Source organism: Elephantulus edwardii, unplaced genomic scaffold (assembly GCF_000299155.1).
Source record: "Elephantulus edwardii isolate Elephantulus edwardi_28Jun2011 unplaced genomic scaffold, EleEdw1.0 scaffold00063, whole genome shotgun sequence".
Taxonomy (NCBI): Eukaryota; Metazoa; Chordata; class Mammalia; order Macroscelidea; family Macroscelididae; genus Elephantulus; species Elephantulus edwardii.
In genome coordinates, this window is record NW_006399813.1 from 8,845,675 (window position 1) to 8,865,399 (window position 19,725).

Below are 19,725 nucleotides of genomic sequence, written 5' to 3' on the forward strand. Positions count from 1 at the left end.
AACACTACAGAAGACAGTTGGAATGCATCAGCTTGGCAACTGGTTAGCTTGTAAATAATAAAACTGGACCAAGAACCACGAGATTGGTGCTCTAGAACTTGTTCTTTCAGTATTAATTTTGTAACTTTAGTTGTAACATTTGCCTTCTGTGAGCTCAATTTCTTATGCAAAAGAAGGAGACTGAATGTGATTCTGTGACCTTGAGCTTGATCCTATGTGAGCTGGAACACTAGTGGAGAAAGGTAAGGCATTGTTTGCCTATAAAATACCATCTTGGCTGTCCAGGAGACCTTCTTTATTTCTTCTAAAACTTGTAGCCTCTGAAAGAATCCCCTGTTGCCATAGCAACATTCCCTTGACAGTGGTGATGTCACACTGACTTGCTATGGAAATGAAGATACTCTCACAAACAATGGACTCCATCTCCACTTTGTTGGAAGTCTGAGAAGCTGGTGGAAGCTTCTTGCTCCAAGATGCTTGTGCTTCTCAAAGAGGCTTGGCTGCGATGAGGACGCAGTATGTAGTGGGCATTTCAGCTCCAACCACTAAACTACTCATCCTTAGATCCCATCAGGCCATTCTTAAAATGTGTTTGTTCCGTTGTTTTTAGCCAATTTATCTGTTCCATAGGGGATTACTGTAGTAACCCTAGAACTATAGGAGATGATTTTAAAAATCAAGGTTGGAGAAGGACTATTAAGTAAGAGTGGTCGATTTGGTTTAAGATCTGAAGTTTAGCTGCCAAGAGATTCCTCCCTCCCCTCCTTCACTGCTGAGCCCATCATGCTTATAGGCTGGATCCTGTGGCCTGATGTCCCTGGAGTATTTTCTATTACCTCAACCTCAAGTGGTTCCTGTCGTGGACAATGGGAAGGATGTTGTTGCCAGGCACTACTGAATTGATTATGATTCAGAGCAACTCGAAGAACAATAGATCTGAACCTTGCCCTAGCCTGCATCAACTCTGACATGCTCAAGTCCAATGCCACAGTCTGTGTCAATTCACTCGGTTGAAGGTCATCCTCTGTTTTGCTGGCCCTCTACCTTTCCCAGCATGATGTCTTCTTCAGAGGACTGGTCCCTGCTGACAATACGTCCAAAGTATGTGAGCTTTACCATCCTTGTTTCTAAGGGGCACCTTGGTTGTACTTCTCCCAAGACAGACTTGTTTGTTCTTTTGGCAGCCCATGGGATATTCAGTACTCTCCTCCAAAACCACAATTCAAAAACCTCAATTCTTCCTCAGAATTCTTTCCTTATTTCCCAATATTCAGACTGTCCAAATTCTAAAAGTTGAGAAGAATGAATCTTTGGAATATTCCCAACTGCTGGTCCCACAGGCACAGAGCGGTGGCTTGAGCCCTCCCGATGCTGAGAGCCCATGAGTACTGGTCTCACGTTGGACTTGGCCATGGCCCTTAAATGTCCTTTTTCTAAATTAAATGGTGCATGAGCTGCTGTGGAAAGAGTCTCTGTTTCTCTTTCAAAAAAAGGACCAGCAGAAAATAAGCACTGGATCTCATTCTCTCCTCCTTCTTATTTAAGAAAGGCCTTTTGTAAGATCTGCATCGTTGCAAGATCTCACAGCTTGTGGGCACCAATTGGGAAGCATTCAGCTGCTGGGTATGGCTGGTGGTCAGCTGGGCTGAGCCCAAGTCCCTTTGGAGTGGTTTGGTCTGGCTTCCTCCTCCTCTTTAAAAAAGTTGAGAGTGGCTTTGAATAGCATGATGGAGCTAATGCTTCCTCTCTCCAGGATCAGCCCACCCACCATCACTGGCCCCCAAGTCCATCCAGTCACTTCCATCTCATAGTGAAGCTACAGGACAGAGTGGAACTCCCCACTGGGTTTCTGAACTCTAAATCTTAGTGGGAGCAGACTTCTCCACCTTTATCCCATGGGGTGGCTGGTGGGTTTGAACTGCCAACCTTTTGATTAGCAGCCAAACAGTTAACCCATTACGCCACCAGGGATCCTACCTCTCAGCCCAGATGCTTTTCAGTCAGTGCTGGGACAAGACATAATTTCCCATCCTCTGTCCTTTCATTGTGTGCGATTATCCATATAGCTGACTCGCGTGCCCATGAGCCCCTCTTCATTTTGCTGGCGTGACAAGTGTTTCCACTCACTGTCACTTCTCTGTCTTCTACAGTCACCCCATCAACTGGTCTGAAAGAAATTACCTTTTTTGTGCACACACGGTCATGACCTTTGTTTTTTTCTTCAAATTCTCTTACTGTCTTGCCTTGAAAATTGGAGGTTGGGTGTGAGTGTATGTTTCTGAGAAGCCTAGATGAGATCAGATGCTATGGAGAGCGAATGTGGTTCAGTTTCATCTAATGCTATTTATGGAGAGCTCACTGTGTTCCAGAGAGAGTGTCCGGCCCATAGAGAGGCCATGAGTTGAGTGAGGCATGATGGGTCCTGCCTGAAAGGAGCTTAGGGCCAAGGGAGAGAAGTCATACACCCACACGCATACCCTGGGGGAGACTCTGGTAAATGCTTACAGTTGGTGGGCACTGCAGTTGTAGAACTTGAACTCGGTGCTGACGAATATCTTCCCTGTCTCCTTGGATCTCAGCTGCAATTCTAGCCCGAACCAGTCTGGGAAAATAAGAAGAGGTGACAATCTGGGCTCCCAAGCCTGAGGGCACAGCAGGATGCCACTCCAGGACTCATTCTGGGTCCAGTGTTAGAGGGGACTGTTTGAATTCTCTTTGCCCCTCCCAGAAGAATCCCTTTATTTCTGCTAATTAACTACCAACCCATCAGACCCAAAGAACTCCATCTCCCATCTCTCATCTCCAGGGAGAAAGTAACAGACGAGACTCCAGAGAATCACTCGCTATGGTCAGATACACACAAGAAGAGTTTCAGAACTATATGGCCAGGACCCCTCTGGTCTCCAGTTGTGTGGCAGAAACCCATTAAAGGGAAGGGTGATCTGGCAAAACCCTGCAAGCATAAGCCAAACGGGGCAACGGTTTTCCTGCTTTCTGAAATTTGTTTGGGGGTGGGGTGGGTGATGGTTTGCTTCCAAACTCAAACAAATCATATATGCCCTTATTAGAATCTGCCACAAGAAAGCTCCATCAGGTCACTCTGGAGCCTGCTGTTTGTGACCTTGTCCTCTGCTCTCTGCTTTGGCATCATGGGAAAGCAACATGAGACTTGCATGGCAGTCCCTTCTTACCTTGATCCAGAGGGATGGCAGGGACATCCTTGGGCCCAGGTGAGATGCAGATGACCTGGCTCCCAGCCACCTGGCCCTCCACCTCGGTCAGGTTCCCAAAGGCACAGGAGACCCCCGCAGACAGGTCGGGAGCATCACTGACAATAAGGCTGAGCTGCGGGAGGAGGAAAGAGGCTCAGGAGCAAAGGGATGAGGCAACAGAGAGAACCCTGGAAGCTCAGGAGACCTGGGTTCTGGTCCCTGACCTGCCACCACACACTTCCTCATGGACCTACGCTGACTTCCTTTGTAAGAGGAGGCGTCATGCTAGTCTCCAGATCTGCGTGTGACACTCCGCAGCTGCCCTGGCACTGGTGAGATGTATGGACCACCAGCATCATGAAGTGCTGTCCAGTCCACTTTCACCTACGGCAACCTCACGGGTGAGAGTAGAACTGTACTCCAGAGGGCCATGAATGGCAGATTTTCCCCAAAGTAGACCATCAGGCCTTGATTTCAGGGTGCCTCTCGATGAACTTGAACCTCAAATCTTCCAATTAACAGCTGAGCATCTTAACTACATGCACCTCACCCAAGGGCTCCAGGTGTACCTATGGAGGGCCAATGCCATTTACATATTTCTTTTTTGTTTTCGGAGAGCTCTGGTGGCTTAGTTGCAAAAGCTGCACTACAATCCCAGAGGCATGTGGCTCGAATCCACCAGATGCTCTGCTGGAGAAGGAGGGGCAACCTCCTCCTGTACCAGTCAGATCTGATTTGATGATACACACACACACAAAACAATAAAAATAATAAAAGATATAACATTTATTTTTAGTTTTTGCCTCTTGTGGGGAGTTGCACTCAGACAACGTACTAAAATCCGTCTAAAGCCATGCTCAGTTTGACATGACACATAAGAAAATTATAAGGCAGCGTGCCCTGAGCTGAACCCTTCACACACAAGGCCTTCGCCTGGGATCGTGGAAGAAGTGCCGGCATCTAGAGGTCTACCAGGCATTTACAAATGGATGTGAGCCAACCTGCTCCTTATTAGAGTTCTCAGTCGGAGGCTGCCTGTCCACCTGGTGGGTTTCTTATGGAGTTTCTGCTTCTCTGGCTATCTGGTGTTCTCTGTACTGTCAACTCCCCCTGGAAGGGAGCAATAGGCTCATGAGAGGTTCAGGGACCTGAAAAAATCCGGGAGTTGGACAGCAAGGATGCAGAGGAGACCTGCAGCTACCTCTGAGTTCTAGATTTTTTCAAATGTGAAGACCTCCCCTTTCATGTAGAAAATATCACATACTCGCAGGAGACTGCTGGCTGTGAGCAAATGGCAAAATGCCTTTACAAATTCAGAGTCCTTTTAAACCAGCTAGTACACAATTATAATATTCACCTAAGGGGTATTTTAAAATGAGCTCTGATAGTGGTTAAGTATTTGGTTGCTAGCCAAAAGGTCAGTGGTTCAAACAGACCAGCTACTCCACGGGAGAAAAAGGCAACTGTCACAGCCTTGGGAAGCCTGTGAGGCAGTTCTCTATTCTGCACGCTCGCTGGATATTGGGATTGACTTAACGACAATGGAGTTGGAGGAATTTAAAACAGGTGAGACATGTCACTGATTCTACTAGGCAGAAGCTCTACAAGAGCTTGCAAAGGCTCATGATGAGGACAGCTCTGTGGCCTCCAAGGGGGGACCCACTTGTGCAGGTATCCCCGCCCCTGTTTGGTTTCCGTGGAACCGATGTTTGTCAGGTTCCCATGTTTGTTCAGCAGTCCCACTGGAGCCAAAACATCCTGGTGGTGATGAATGAACCAAAATTGTGGGAGGTTCATTAATTAACATTTGTGAATGCTCATGAAGCCTTCAGAATGAAATAGTGCAAGGCCTCGGGACATGAAATCATTTGAGTTGTATCTTGACAGGTGGTTAAGGCATATTTTACTCCTCTTAAGCCCCAGTCTCTCTCTCTCCGCTTCTGTCTGTCTGTCTCTGTTTCTCTCTCTCTCTCTCTCTCTCACACACACACACACACACACACACACACACTCACACTCACTCACAGGTTTCCCCAAGAGGGTGCAGCAAGTGGAAGACTGCAAACACAGCATTCTACAGAAGAATGTGTTATTTCATATTGGACAGAATTACATCACATATATTTGCCCCTAAATGCAAAATCTAAATTTACAACACAGATCAATGGGTGATGAATTTGCAAGGAGTACGGAGAATGACTGTACCCTTTCCAAGAGGAGTTACTATAGGTTTTCTATAAATATAAAGTTTCCTCGGGCCGTGTAGCACCTGATCAATTTTACAGATACGTGTGCACATGGTAAAGGAACACCCCCCCAAGAGGTGCGCGCTCTGTGCGCCCCGCTCCCCGAGCTACTTACCACGCGGCTGTGCTCTGACACCGAGATGCTGCTGGGACGCACAGCCAGGCTCATGCACTCGCTGATGCTGGCAGCAAATCGATTAGGCTCCCGGGCCCGCTGGCACTTGTCTCTGCGGGAGCACCTGCCACAAACACAGATTCCTAATAGTCAGGCCATCAGGGACTGTCTGTTTGACTCCACTGTCCCTTGAGGGTAAGTAAGAGGGGTTTCCTCCCCTACTTCATGGAGACTTTCATGATGGGTAACTCAATGGCTTGATGACACCCCAGTGATCTCTACTGCATCTAAGGACAGACTGTTGTTGTTTTTGTTGTTGTGTGCCACTGAGCAGGAACTGACCCAGAGCTGACCCTCCGGTGGGTTTTCAGAAGCAGTTAATTGCACAAGAGGAGAGAGAGAGCCCATCTTTCTCCCACAAAGCAACAGGCAGATGTGAACCACGTGCCCTTGTGATTGCAGGCAGCTTCTTTCCACCAGGGCTAATCCCATCAAGTTTATACATCAAGAATGCTGTTGTTAGGGGCTGTGGAGCTGAAATGGCTCCAGAGTGACCCCATGTGACACAGCAGAATTCCCTCTTAAGGTTTTCTACCGTGGAATCTTTACAGGAGGACATCACCAGGTCTTCCTCCCAAGGAGTTGCTAGGTAGGCTCAAACTGGCAACCTTTAGGTTAGTAGCTGAATGCTTAACCATTGTACCACCAGGTTCTCTTAGTATATAAGAATAACTCTTGGCAAAGGTGGGGATTGGATGCTTAGATGAGGAAATGAGACAGACGGCTGAGGACCTTTAGAGGCCACCAGCTAGAAGCTGAGGATATGAACGTTGGAGCTACGGTGCCTGATCTAGCCTGCCAGCTGTGTGTGTCCTTGGGAAATGACTTAATTACCCTGCTACAGTTGAGTCTTGGTTTTCTCACCAGTAAAATGGGAATAATGATCATGGTAGCTGGCCTCATAGGGTTGATGTAAGGGCATTAGTGTTTAGACCGGATGCATACACATAACAGGTGCTCTGTCAGCGTGAGCCTTTCTGCTACTATTGCGAAGAATGACGGTCAATTGCCATTCTCCAGAGGACTAGGAAGGAGCTGGAGTTAGCCTGAGCTGCATGGGACAGTGTGCATGTGATTTTGCGGCCGGATTAATGGCTCTTTGAAGGCAAGAGGCATGTTTTATTCATTGGGACATTCTACCTGTCACATGGTATGTGTTAAGTAAGTGTTTGTGGTGTGAAAGAACGCCTGGAGACAGAGACAGACAAGGAGTCACAGCCAGGGCTGCTTCTGTCAGGAAGCTGTGTGGCGCTTCTCCGAGATCTTCATCTCGGCCTCTGGGATCCTTCACCCACCGAGGTAAGTGGGCACGGTGGCGCCTGCCCACAGGAGTGTCTGGCTGCCGCCCACCACTGTCACCGGGGACCAGGCTCGAGGGCTGGACCTTCTCCCAACCAAATAGCCACCAGGGCATGAAGAGAGTCCACAATCAAGCAGTGATTCCCACTCGAGCTCCCCCGGCCCCCTCTCCCTCTTCCTTTCCAGGCACATAATGGATCTAAATATGAATGCTGTCAAAGAAAAGAATTATTGAGGTTTAAGTGAATCCTTAAGATAGCTCTAAAGTGGGCTCTTGACTGGAGCCTTTATCTCATTGACTCACCGAAATGGTTCTTTTTTATCATACTATTTATGGCAACAGCCCTAACAGAGATAAATAGCCTTGGAGACAATAACACACTTGCAAGAGCAAGGCATACAGAAGGGACAGGGAGGTTTCAAATCCCCTCAGACCCACAGGCTTTTTTCACAATCTCCCTCAGCTCTCTGCCTCCATTAGAGTCACGCATGTGTAGGCCTGGGGAGCTGGGGTTGAGGCTTCATATTCTCTTCCCCAGGCCCCAAGACAGGAGGGCAGGGGTGGGGGAGAGGACATTGCAGGAGAATCTGAGGAAGAGGAGAATGTCCCTAAGAGGAGACACTTCCAGGTAGAAACACGAATAACCTTGTTCCTATGTGTTCTTGTGAGGTAGAGTAGCTGGATGGAGGGTCATGCCCTGGGGGTGGAAGGATTCAGTAGGTGGCTGAGAGGACAGAGGAAACCTGGGACTATTCTGATGCAGCCTGGCCATTCCAGTAGTCACGGTAGACCTACACCAGGTAGATGATGGAGGTGATCTATGGTAAACCAGAGACCTGGAGTTATTGCTGGATTTATTGGTGTTAGTGTGATTTGAGAAGGCAGAAGACCTTGTTATTGCATGAATGATACAACACCATCTTAACCATTTATCTGGCCTAAACGGAGACTCAGGGTCCGAGTTGAGGTAAAACTTTTGGAGGAGTCCCATACTCCAAACCCAAGAGAAAACCTCAGTGTTTGTGGGCTCAAATCCAGTCCAGATTTTGCATCTGTGAGGCGGCTGCTTCACTCCCTCCCTCCTGAGCCCTCCCAACACCTGCTGCTGGGGCTGGAAGCCAAGAACTATTGTGCAGGACCCTGAACCCTGGCCCTCTGCCTCCGCTCCACCCCAAACCCAGCACATAGCATGGGGATGCTTTGCCGGCTGGCATCGAGCCATGGAGTTTCCAACTCCATTGGGCAACAGAATTCCTAGCCAGCTCCTGCCTTCGGGTTTTCACCCTTTTTTCTCCCTCTGGGGCTCCTCGAATTAGGAAGTTGAAGTGTGATTTTGCATTTCTATTGAGCTGGCATTCAATGGCAGGCAATGTATCTGAATAGGGATGGGAGGCCAGTTGGAATGAGATGTGGACTTCTTGGAATCATAAGATAATGAGGCCAGAAGGGTCTTCCCAGGGGGACAGAGCCCATAATAATTATTTTGATTTGTGTTGTCTTTTCTGGGCTTCCTTATGTCCAAAGCATTTATTATTTCATTTAATCCTCACAATTCACCTGCGAGGAAGGCATTCTCCATACCGAGCAATGGGGCAATGGGAGCACAGAGTGGTTGATGGATTCCTCTAGGGTCACACAGCAGCCAAGTGAAGCCCCACCCTCCCCACTCCAGGGCATGACCTTCTGCACGGCCTTGGCAGGTGAGACTCTTCAGCCTAGACTGTGAAGGCTCTTAGGAAACACAGAGATTTTCTAGCTTCTCTTTTGAGTTCTTCCAACAAAACAGCCTTCCCTGTACTGACAAGAATGGAGGCAAAGGACTTCAGAGCAGCTGGGAAGGAAGGATTGTGAAGGATAAGGAAATTCAGAGAGACAAAGGCTCTGTAGTCTGAGAGATAGCGTGTCCAGAGCATCTTGGCCTCCTCCTGTCTTCAGTTTTGGAGCCATCATAAATTGCTCTGCCCAGAAGGGACTCATTCCTTTCTGTCTGCAAACCACATCAACACCCCCAGGAGAGCACCTGGCCATCAGCATTTCAGGACCATTCCCAGACTCACATGTTGTGCAGGGCGCACCAGCCACAGTGAGGGTCTCCCGAGCTCAGGCACTCCCCGCAGGTTGTGTACTGTTCACACGATTCCACAGGGACCCTGGTGACCTGGCAGAGAGTGGAAAGAACACAGAGTGAGATCGGACTGTGACAACTCGGAGCTGTGTGTCTGGTCGTGTCTACTCTTACCTGCACCAGCACTGTCCCCTCCTCTCAGGAGGTGATGCTGGAAGGTTAGCCCGTGGCCTCACTGTTTCCATCTGTTCACTCAGCATAATTCAACAGGATGCTGCAGACTGGGCTGCTGCGGTGGCAGGCTACAGGCACCTTGCCTTTGCCAGGAAAAACCAAGACCATTTGCTGTAGAGTTGATTCAGGCTCACGGTGAGCCAATGTGTCTCTGAAGGAAAACCATATTCCTTCAGAGTCCACTTCTCACAAGTGGACTGCCAGGCCTTTTATCCTGAAGTATTTCTGGGTAAACTTGAACCTCCAACCTTTCAGTTAACCATTTGCACCACCCAAAAACCCTCAAACCCAGATGCTGTTGAGTGGGTTGTGATGCTTGAGGACCCCACAAGTGTCACAGTCTAACTGTGCCATATGGGGTTTATTGTAATTGACTTTTAAGAAGTAAATCACAAAGTCTCTCTTCTGAGGCATCTATCTAGGGGTGGTCTCAATCGGCCAACCTTTCAATAGGTAGCTAAATGTGGTTGAGTTGAACATGGTTTAGCCTCTGGGTGCAAAATACCTACTTTAGCCAAAATACCCACAGCTGTTGAGTTGTTGTTGTTGTTGTTATGTGCTGTCGAGTCGTTTGTGATTCATAGCGACCCTATGTACAACAGCCCTAAACCCTGCTCTATCCCGTGCCAATCGCATTGCCTCTGACACACCCATCCTGATTACCTCAGTCACTGAATCAATCCACCTCATAGAAGGTCTTGCCCTCCTGCGCTGTCCCTCCACCCTCCCAAGCATGATGTCCCTCTCCAAGGACCTGCCTCTCCTTACAACATGTCCAAAGTATGTCAGATGAAGCCCCAGAATCCTTGCCTCCAAGGAGTAGCCTGGTTTAACCCTCTCTAGGATGAATTCTGAGATATAGCAGCACTACGTGACAGGTTCTTAGTGGGAAAGAATTTCCCTACCAGGGAGCTCTGGTGGCCTAGTGGCAAGAAGCTGCACTGCAATCCCAAAGGCGTGCAGTTTGAATCCACCAGATGCTCCACTGGAGAAGGAGTGGCAATCTTCTTCTGTGCCAGTCAGATTTGATTCGATGGCACACAGCAAGAAAAAAAAAAAAGAATTGCACTGCCAAACCAAAGATGCATGGTTTGAATCCACCAGGAGCTCTGTGGGAGAAAGATATAGCCTCTGAAAACACGCTGGAGGGTCAGCTTTGAGACTGTTCTGACTCAATGGTACTTAACAATGACAACACAACAACAGGACAAAGTAGAACCCTTAAGATTCACAAGGCTGTCAATCTTCAAGGAAGCAGAATGCCACATTTTTCTCCTTTGGAGTGGCTGCTACATTCAGATAGCTGAACTCACTGTGCCACCAGGGCTCTTTACTGAAGCAGATCCTTCAATCTATTTCTGCCTGTCATTCAAGTCCTCCTCAAGACTGAGTGCAACCATGGCATGTGCTGAGAATGGTTAACTCTGCTGAAAGGCTATTGAGTGACACAAATTCAACTCTGAAGAGCTTTCAGCTGGGCTTGGGCTGAGACATCCTGCCTGCGCAGAAAAACAGTGAAAGGGGGAGAGAGAAGAAGAAACTTTGCTCATTGCATAATACTCGTAGTACGGCATGGCCTCTTTACTTCCAAGCGAATATACCACCTGGATGCAATTATCTCATTCTCTGATGTCTACATTCAGTTCCTCTAGTAAATTTCCCATCCTTTGAAAAGTCTGGCTAAATGGGAACATCCACAGAGCCAAGCTGCCTGTCTGATTCTGTCTTGCTGGGGAAAGTAGGAATTTGCCGAGCAAGACCTTGGCTCCCAGAGAGACCAGCCCTTGCAAACTCCTCCATGTCTCCTGGGGGGCCTGCAGAGACTTGAGCCTGGTCTGTTTGCTGACGACTCACTCCCACCTGCCCAGCACGTGTGATAATAAAGGCCAAGCAAAGAGGTCGGAGGACTGAAGCCTTCCATTTGCTCTGTCCTATGTATGTGTTGCTGGCGAGGGCAGGAGGCTGCTGGGCTGCGAAAACAAATTGCTAAGCTGGGAATGGGTTTGCATTTGTCAGGGCACAGAGGTCCCCCACCTACTGGAAGCGTAAGCTCCAGTGAAAACATGACCTGTGGTCCTGGAAGCACGAGCTCCAGTGAAAACATAACCCGCGGTCCAGCGGTTCAGTGTTCTGCCTCTGGCAGGGGGTGAGGAATATGACGGAGACGCCCTTCACAGCATCCTCCTGAGAGGCTGGGGATGAATCCTGACACTGTTCATTCTGCAAATGTTTACCAGATGTCAACTATGTGGAGGCACTAAACTACTGCTATGTAATAGAGAAAACCCAGCAAACGGGACACAGATCCCGCCCTCACAGAGCCCACAGACCAGTGGGAGCTGGTAATTACAAGCTGACAATTGTTCTAGTGTGCTGGGTGTTCACTGCATGCACTTGGTGTGAGCCCCTGAGAACGTGGGCGCTTAGTGGACAGGTGCCCAGTGCAGCCCATGGGGAAGAAGGGACTAGGGAAGTGTGGGTGAGTTTAAAAGACAAAGAGGGTGGGAAATGCAGAAACCTGGAAGAATATTTCAAATTGAGGGATTATCACAAATAAGCATGGGCAAAACCAAAAACATGTTGCTATAGAGTTGATTCTAACTCACAGCAACCCTGACACGACAGGGCAGGACTGACCTTAGCCTATCTTATAAGGGGTTTTCTAGGCTATAATCTCTATGGTCACAGATAAGACATATCCCTCTCAGCAGAGCAGCTGATAGGTTTGAACTGGGATCTTTTGATTATTTGAACCATCAGAATGCCTTAAGCATGCTTAAGTTCCAGATAACTCCATTGTGGGGGCAGGACAATGGATGGAGGAGGCAGGACAAACATTGCAAGAGAGGGTCAGATCACAAAAGGTCTATATGTCTGCCAAGGAGCTTGTTTCTTACTGCACCATCACATTTTTATTGTTTATTAGGGAGCTCTGGTCATGTAGTAGTTCCTAGGGAGTTGCGCTGCTAATTCAAAGAAAGTGCCTGTGGCAGTTCAAGCCCACCAGTGGCTCCTGGGGAGAGAGACTGACAATCTCTTCATGCGTCATTTACAATCTTAGAAAACTCCCTGGAGGGTCAACTATGAGCCCTTCAACTTGATGACAATGAATTTGAGTTTGTTCATTACAAGGACTTTCTGAAAATGAGTGACCTTTAAACACCTCTAACCTCTCTTTGTAGGAGCTGTGGTGGCACAGCGGTTAAGCACTAAGATGTTAACTGGAAAGTCAGTGGGTGGAACCCACTAGCCACTCTGAGGGAGAGCTGCATGTGAGTTTGCTTCAAGATGACAGGCCTGAAAATGCTGGCTGCTGGGGGGCAGTTCTTCTTTGTTCTGGTGGTTGCTAGGAGTCAAAATTGACTCGATGGCAACAGGATTGTTTGCTTTGGGAACCTCCCTTAAATAATAATAATAATAATAATAATAATAATAATAATAATAATAATTGCAGGACAGCAAGTATAAAATCTAGCAATTTGGTTTAAAAAAATTGATCCTAAGCATAGGCTGGGGGTGCGGGTAGCTGGTTTGAAATGACTCCTGTATAACATACAGGAGAATATCTAAGAACTTGAATGGCCTCGAAGTCCTGTGTTGGCCTGACACGGAGATGTAAAAGCTGCAGAGAATGTCGGGGTCTAGAGACCACCCCACACTGCGTGTTCTGAGCTCAGACCTCCAGGATCTGCTCTATTCAAACTTCAGAAAGCCTTGCTGGATGGGTGACCAGAAATTAGAGGGACCAGATACCTTATCTGAGGTACAAATGATGGACTCTGGAGCCCATTTAGCCCCAAAGAGAAATGTCTTAGGGGAGTCATGAAGGTAGTGTCCCAGTGTTTGAAGGAGAGCAATAAGGCTCCAGTAGGACCCATGGATAAGCAATTTCAGGAGAACGCAACATAAGGAAATCAGGGTTGTCCAATAACACAACAGGCCTCTCTTCAAATAGGAATTCCCGCCACCAACAGCTTAAACACAGTTAAAGAGATGCTGTCAGGGCGGCTGCAGAAGGGCATTCTGCTTTCAGAGGAAGGCTCCATGGTTGTTAGGAGATGGTGGTTCCAATTCCTGGCCATTCTGTTGAAATGAATTTGATTGTGACTCATGGACATCCTAGGAGAAGTGTACTTGGCAGGATTTCCAACAGCTAATGTTTTGGAAGGAGGAAGTTCAAATTGCTCTCAAGGAATTGGCAAAAAACAAGGCTCCAGGAGTTGATGGCATACCAATTGACATATTTCAACAGACAGACACTGCCCTGGATGTGCTCACTAAGTTGTGCCAAGAAATCTGGAGAACAGCCAGCTGACTGGAAAAGATCGATAATTGTTCCCATCCAAAGAAAGGTGACCCAACAGAGTGCGGAAATTATCGAACAATATCATTAATATCACATGCAAGCAAGAGTCTGCTGAAAATTATCCAAAAATGTTTGAAACAATATGTCAACAGAGAACTGTCAGATGCACAGACTGGATTTAGAAGAGGTCGTGGTACTAGGTATATTATAGCTAATGTTAGATGGATCTTGGCAGAAAGCAAAGAATACCAGAAGAATGTCTATCTGTGCTTCATTGACTATGCAAAGGATTTTGACTGTGTGGATCACAACAAGCTGTGGCTGACTCTGAGAAGAATGGGAATCCCAGAACATTAGATTGTGCTAATGCGAAACCTATACTTGGACCAAGAGGCAGTCGTCAGAACAGAGCAAGGAGACACTACATGGTTCAAAATCAAGAAGGGGAATCTGTCAGGGATGTGTTCTGTCTCCATACCTTTTCAATCTGTATGCAGAACAGATCATCTGAGATGCTGGGCTGTAGGAAGAGGAATGTAGCATCAGGATTGGTGGAAGAGTCATCAACAACCTGCTTTATGCAGATGACACAACCCTGCTTGCTGAAACTGAGGAGGACCTGAAGTGCTTGCTGCAGAAGGTCAAGGACTGCAGCCTCCTATGTAGATTGAGGCTCAATGTCAAGAAGACAAAGATTCTCACCACTGGGCCAATTGGCAGCATCAGGATGGATGGTGAAGAGATTGAGATTGTTCACAGCTTTTGTTTTCTTGGCTCCACAATCAACACTTAGTAACAGCAGCCAGGAAATCAAGAGACAAATTGCATTGGGAAAGTCGGCCGTGAGGGACCTCTCAAGAGTACTGAAGAGCAATGACGTCAGGCTGGAGATGTGAGCCCAATCTGGGCTATAGTCTTTGTAATTACATGCTATGCATCAGAGAGTTGAACAGTGAATAGGGATGATAGAAAGAGAATTGATACCTTTGAGCTGTGGTGCTGGAGAAGAGTGTTGAATATACCATGGACTGCTGGAAGAACAAACAGGTTTGTCCTGGAGAAGGTGAAGCCGGAATGCTCCTTGGAGTCAAGGATTCTGAAGCTTCGTCTGACATACTTTGGGCATGTTTGCAAGGAGAGGGATATGTTTGGCAGAGTGGAGGGGCGGCGAAGGAGAGGAAGACCTTCGATGAGATGGATCGATTCTCTGACTGGAATGGTGGGAATAAGTGCATTTGAGATGGCTAGGTTGGCACAGGATAGAACAGCGTTTAGGGCTCTTGGACATAGGGTCACTGTGAGTCACAAACGATTCGATGGCACATAACAACAAAAACAAGAAAATGTTTTGAAACTAGATTACCAGACCTTTCATTTGAGACATCACTGAGCAAGCTTGAACCCACAACCTTTCAGTCAGCAGCCGAGTATGTTAACTGAAAATATAGTGGGGCATATTATTGCCTGCTCCTGGGCCATCTTCATGATCCTTGGTGTGTCTCAGTCCAAGACTGCACTGTTGTGGTCTTTGTGCATTACTGTGCCAAGGTGCCTAGTGGTGCAGCGGTTTCTAATCTCAGCTCATAACAACCCCGTGTGACAGACTAGAATTGCCCAGAGTGTTTGCCAGGCTATACTTTTATACGGACAGATCTCCAGGTCTTTCAGCTAGGGGAGTGAGCAGGCAGTGGGTCTGAACCACTGACCTTCCTTTCAGTTCGTAATCATTGTGTCACCAGGGCTCCTTACAGCTGCATTCATTCTATTAATTCTAGCATCTCAGATTTCTATTCACCACGGTTTATCTTACTTGTGCATCTGATTTTTATCCTGTAAAATCTATGTAGTTGAAATACCAACAAGACAGAGTGGCCATCAGCTGAGTTCATGTCACATAAGAAGCAACCCCTAAGCTCTCTCTGACTCACTGTTGGAGTGCCCACCAGAAGTGTTTCTGGGGAGGTGCCTGCCGGGCGTCTTCCAGTGTCCTGCCAGGCCTGGTGATGCTTGGCCTGTTAGGAGATGTGTGACCCTTGCTGCCGGGTCTGCTTCCGCCTAACCCAGACAGCCCACTCGCTGAGGCCTGAGAGTAGTAGTTCAGGGCCGGGCCTTCCTTTCTTGGGTTTCAGGCTCCTTGTGAGTGATGTCTGCATCTGGCTGGAAATTAAAACAACTGTCTGCATTGCATTTGGCCCGTCTGTCAAAACACAGCCCGGCTCTCAGCAGCTGGGAGAGGGGGCCCTGAATGGGAGCAGTGTCTTCAGCAACAAAGCCCACTTTCACGCCAAGTGCCACGGAGATAGTGAGAACCCTGTTCTTCTCCAAACATGAAACCAATAGCACAACTATTTTTCCTGTTTCCTGGGCTCTCCTGGTGGGATTTCTTTCTTTCTTTCTTTCTTTTTTTTAATGCACTGAGTTGAAGAGCTAAGTGAAACAGGAAACTTAAAAGAAGGGGGTGTTGTAAAATGGAATTCTCTCCTGCAAGATCCAATACCTTGATATAGATCAAAGAAAGAAATGCCATTAGGATTGAGAAGACCCTCCAAGTTAGATATTTCATGGACACACACTCTCTCTCTCACTCCTGTATCCATGTGTTCCTATGATCATTTGTCAATCAGTGCTAATTAAATCAGTGCTGGTAATTCAGGGTAATAAAAGCCAACACCAGCATTAGAGGATGGCCATAACCTTCAAGCCACAAACACAGTAGGGATAAAAACCAAAAAAGTGGCATATGTTCTAAGAGAATCACTGATAGAGTGTTCATGGTATTTATACCAAAGATTGGAAGCAGGAGTGGCATCTGCTTCCTAAACAGCGTGCCTCTGGAAGCTCTATGAACTTTGAGAAACGATGGTAGTTATAGAAAGGCTTCAGGTTTTTTGTTCATAGGGTCACTATGAGTCATGCTTGACTTGACAGCAATGAACAGCAACAATGACATAGCAAAGATAGAATAGTTCTATGTCTGCAGTGCCCCATATGGCAGTCACTTTGGTGGCTTAGTGGCAAGAAGTAGTACTGCCAACCCTAAGACACAGGCTTCAAATCTACCAGTTGCTCTGTGGGAGAAAGATTAGCAATCTCCTCTTGTGTGATTAACTGCCTACGAAAACCCAGTGGAGGGTCTGCTATGGGTTGGTTCTGACTTGAAGGGACATAACGAGAGTATATAACATGCTACTGAACACGTGAAATGTAGCTAGTCCAGACTAAGTATGTAATACATATGGGATTTTAAAGACTCAACCCAACCCATTACCCCTATAATCAGAACCAACTTATAGCTGCCTCTTCATTGGGTCCTCAAGGCTATAAATCACACGGGAGAAGATCATCCATCTTTATCCTTTGGAGAAGCTGGTTGATTCGAAGTACCAGAGATGCAAAGCCTTTGGGCTCGCCGTTCAACTTCCTGTAGACTGTGTCTCTAGAGCTTACTATTTCAAAGCCAGTAAATGCAAAACACCTCACCAATATTTTAAAATACTGACACATCCTGAAAATACAGTACTTCACATCTATTTTGGGTTAAATAAAATCTATGCAGAAAATATAATCTCTTTCACATTTTTCTTGAAATGTGGTGCTAGAAAATGTTAAACTGTACACTGTGATTTGCGGCTTGCACTTTTAGCTCACTTTATGTTTCTACTGGACAGCAGCATTTTGGGTGGAGACTCTAAGCACATTTCCTGACAGACAGAGCCTGGTGTCTGGGCCTTGAAGGATGCATAGACAGATCCACACGAGGTCAAAGAAAATCCCAGTTAGAATTATATAAGTAAACATAAAATACCCGCGTTTTTCAAGAAATATCGTTTTTCTCATAAGGACAAGAGATCAAGGGATCTAAATCTGGAAAAGCATATTTGGGGTTAACTTGAAGAAAAACCTCGAAGGTCACCAAAAACCCTGCCCTCAAATTTACAACTGAATCATAGTTGGCCTCCAGAGGGTAAATTTGAAGGGGAAAGACTGCCCATCTTTCTCCCAGGAAGCAGATGTAGGATTCAAACCATTTGCCTCTGAGTTGGTAGAGCAGCTCCTTATGCACTAGGCCACAGAGCTGGAATACATAGTCTCTGAGTTCTCTAGTCTCTTATGGTTCAGCCAAGAGAATGTGTCTTATAAAAAACTGGCTCTGTGTCCATCAGAGGTCAGTGGACCTCAAGGAATGGCCCTCAATCACAGTACTAACATTGCCTGTGAATTTACTGGACACAGAAATGTAGGGGCCTCAGACCAATCTACTAAGTCAGAAACTCTAAATATGTGGTCCAGGAAATTGGGCTTGAACAGGCTCACTAGGTGATCTCTCGCCATGCTAGAGTTTGAGAACCACTGATAAAGACTATCTCAGCTCCGTTCCAGACTTCCTGGGAAGTCTTTAAATGTTAGATATTGGAGCTACAGTCTAACACTCATTGTTGTCTAGTCAGAACCAATTCACAGATGACCCTGCTCTTGGGTTTCCAAACCTGTAAATTGCAGGAGAGATTACCTACCTGAGAGATGACCTAAGGTTGCCTCTGCCTTGAGGGACATTCCACTGTGTGTGTGTGTGTGTGTGTGTGTGTGTGTGCATGCAAAAGAACTTTGAAGAATACTGTATGTCTAGAGGTAAAGTGGTGGTAGAGGAGGTTCAGTGTAGTGTTGCCTTCCACTTGGGAAACTTAGGTTTGCTTACTCGCCAGCGTACCTCACGTACAGCCACCAGCTATCAGCAGACGCTTGCCTGTTGCTATGAGGCTTCAGAGGTTTCGGTGTAATTTCCAGAGTGAGAAAGAACAGGAAGCAAAGTCTGGCAATCGAAGACCTAAAAATTGGCAATGAAAGCTCCACAGATCACAAAGACCCATTCTGCAGCCATCCATGGGGATGACGTAGGACTGAGCGGTGTTTCGCTCTGTCGTGTGTGAGGCTGTCATGAGTCAGTCATCTTGGAGCCAGCTAACAATAACAGCTGACTAAAACCAAACAGTAAAACCACGTGTCTTTAAGCTGAATTTGGACTCATACAGACATTATGGGATGGAGAAGAGCTTCCCCACAGGGTTGTTTCCATTGCTATTAAATCTATATAGCAGCACACTGCCACACCTCTCTCTGTTGTTGTTGTTATGTGCCGTGGAGTCGTTTCCGACTCATAGTGACCCTATGCACAACAGCCCTAAACCCTGCTCTATCCTGCGCCAACTGCACCGCCTCTGACACACCCATCCCAATTACCCCAGTCACTGAATCAATCCATCTCATAGAGGGTCTTCCCCTCCTGCGCTGTCCCTCCACCCTCCCAAGCATGATGTCCCTCTCCAAGGACCTGTCCCTCCTGGCAACATGTCCGAAGTATGTCAGACGAAGCCCCAGAATCCTTGCCTCCAAGGAGTAGCTTGGTTTAATCCTCTCCAAGAGGAATCTGTTTGTTTTCCTGGCAGTCCATGGTACATTCAGTACCCTTCTCCAGCACCACAGGTCAAAAGCATCCACTCTCCTTCTGTCCTCCCTAGTCATTGTCCAACTCTCTGATGCATAACAAGCGATTGCAAATACCATGACCTGTATCAGGCGCACCTTAGTCTCCAGAGAGACACTGTTGTTCCTGAGTACCTTTGAGAGGTCCCTAACAGCAGACTTTCCCATCGTGATACGCTTTTTGATTTCCTGACTGCTGGTGCCAAGAGTGTTGACTGTGGAGCTGAGCAGACTGAAGCTCTCTAGGTGTGTTAAAACCGCTGACTTTTAAGCTAACAGCCGAACGCTTAACCACTGTGCTGTGAGGGCTCCTTCCAGCATTGGCTCTAATAATTTCAAGTCTGGGAATCCCTTACAGGAGACCAGTTGAGTCAGGAGTCATTTTACTGTGAAGGCCCAGGGCGGAGTGGAGTGTTTTCACTAGGACCTGATGGGTAGGGCTCAGTCGGCCAGAGCAGCAGAGGCTTCCCGGAAGGTCAGGCTGGCCGGAAGGGAGCCCTCCCCAGGAGTGCCCACAGTGTTAGACAGCACTTTGTCAGGCCTGACTTAAGAGTTTGATGGAACAATCTATGACACTTTAATTAGTGTTTGTTTATTATTACTGCCTTCTAATTACACTCGAGGCTCTACGCCTCTGAGTGCTGGGATAAGAGGTCAATGGCATCAGCCAACAAGTGCATTGAGAACTGTACAGAGGAGATGCCCT

The 19,725-nt window shown here is 47.2% G+C and overlaps 1 protein-coding gene across 2 annotated transcripts in view; it reads right to left on the reverse strand.

The window, feature by feature from the left end:
* Positions 1-19,725, reverse strand: part of PLXNA2 (plexin A2) — a 297,126-nt gene that overhangs the window by 97,758 nt on the left and 179,643 nt on the right. Inside the window, exons 5-8 of one of the 2 annotated variants that reach the window (XM_006887939.1) lie at positions 8,991-9,091; positions 5,574-5,697; positions 3,192-3,345; positions 2,506-2,602 (exon numbers count right to left, since the gene is read on the reverse strand). In XM_006887939.1, coding sequence (XP_006888001.1) covers positions 2,506-2,602; positions 3,192-3,345; positions 5,574-5,697; positions 8,991-9,091 — 476 coding nt within the window. Of the gene's footprint in view, positions 1-2,505; positions 2,603-3,162; positions 3,346-5,573; positions 5,698-8,990; positions 9,092-19,725 lie in introns of both variants that reach the window. The other variant, XM_006887940.1, reaches the window with a different exon arrangement.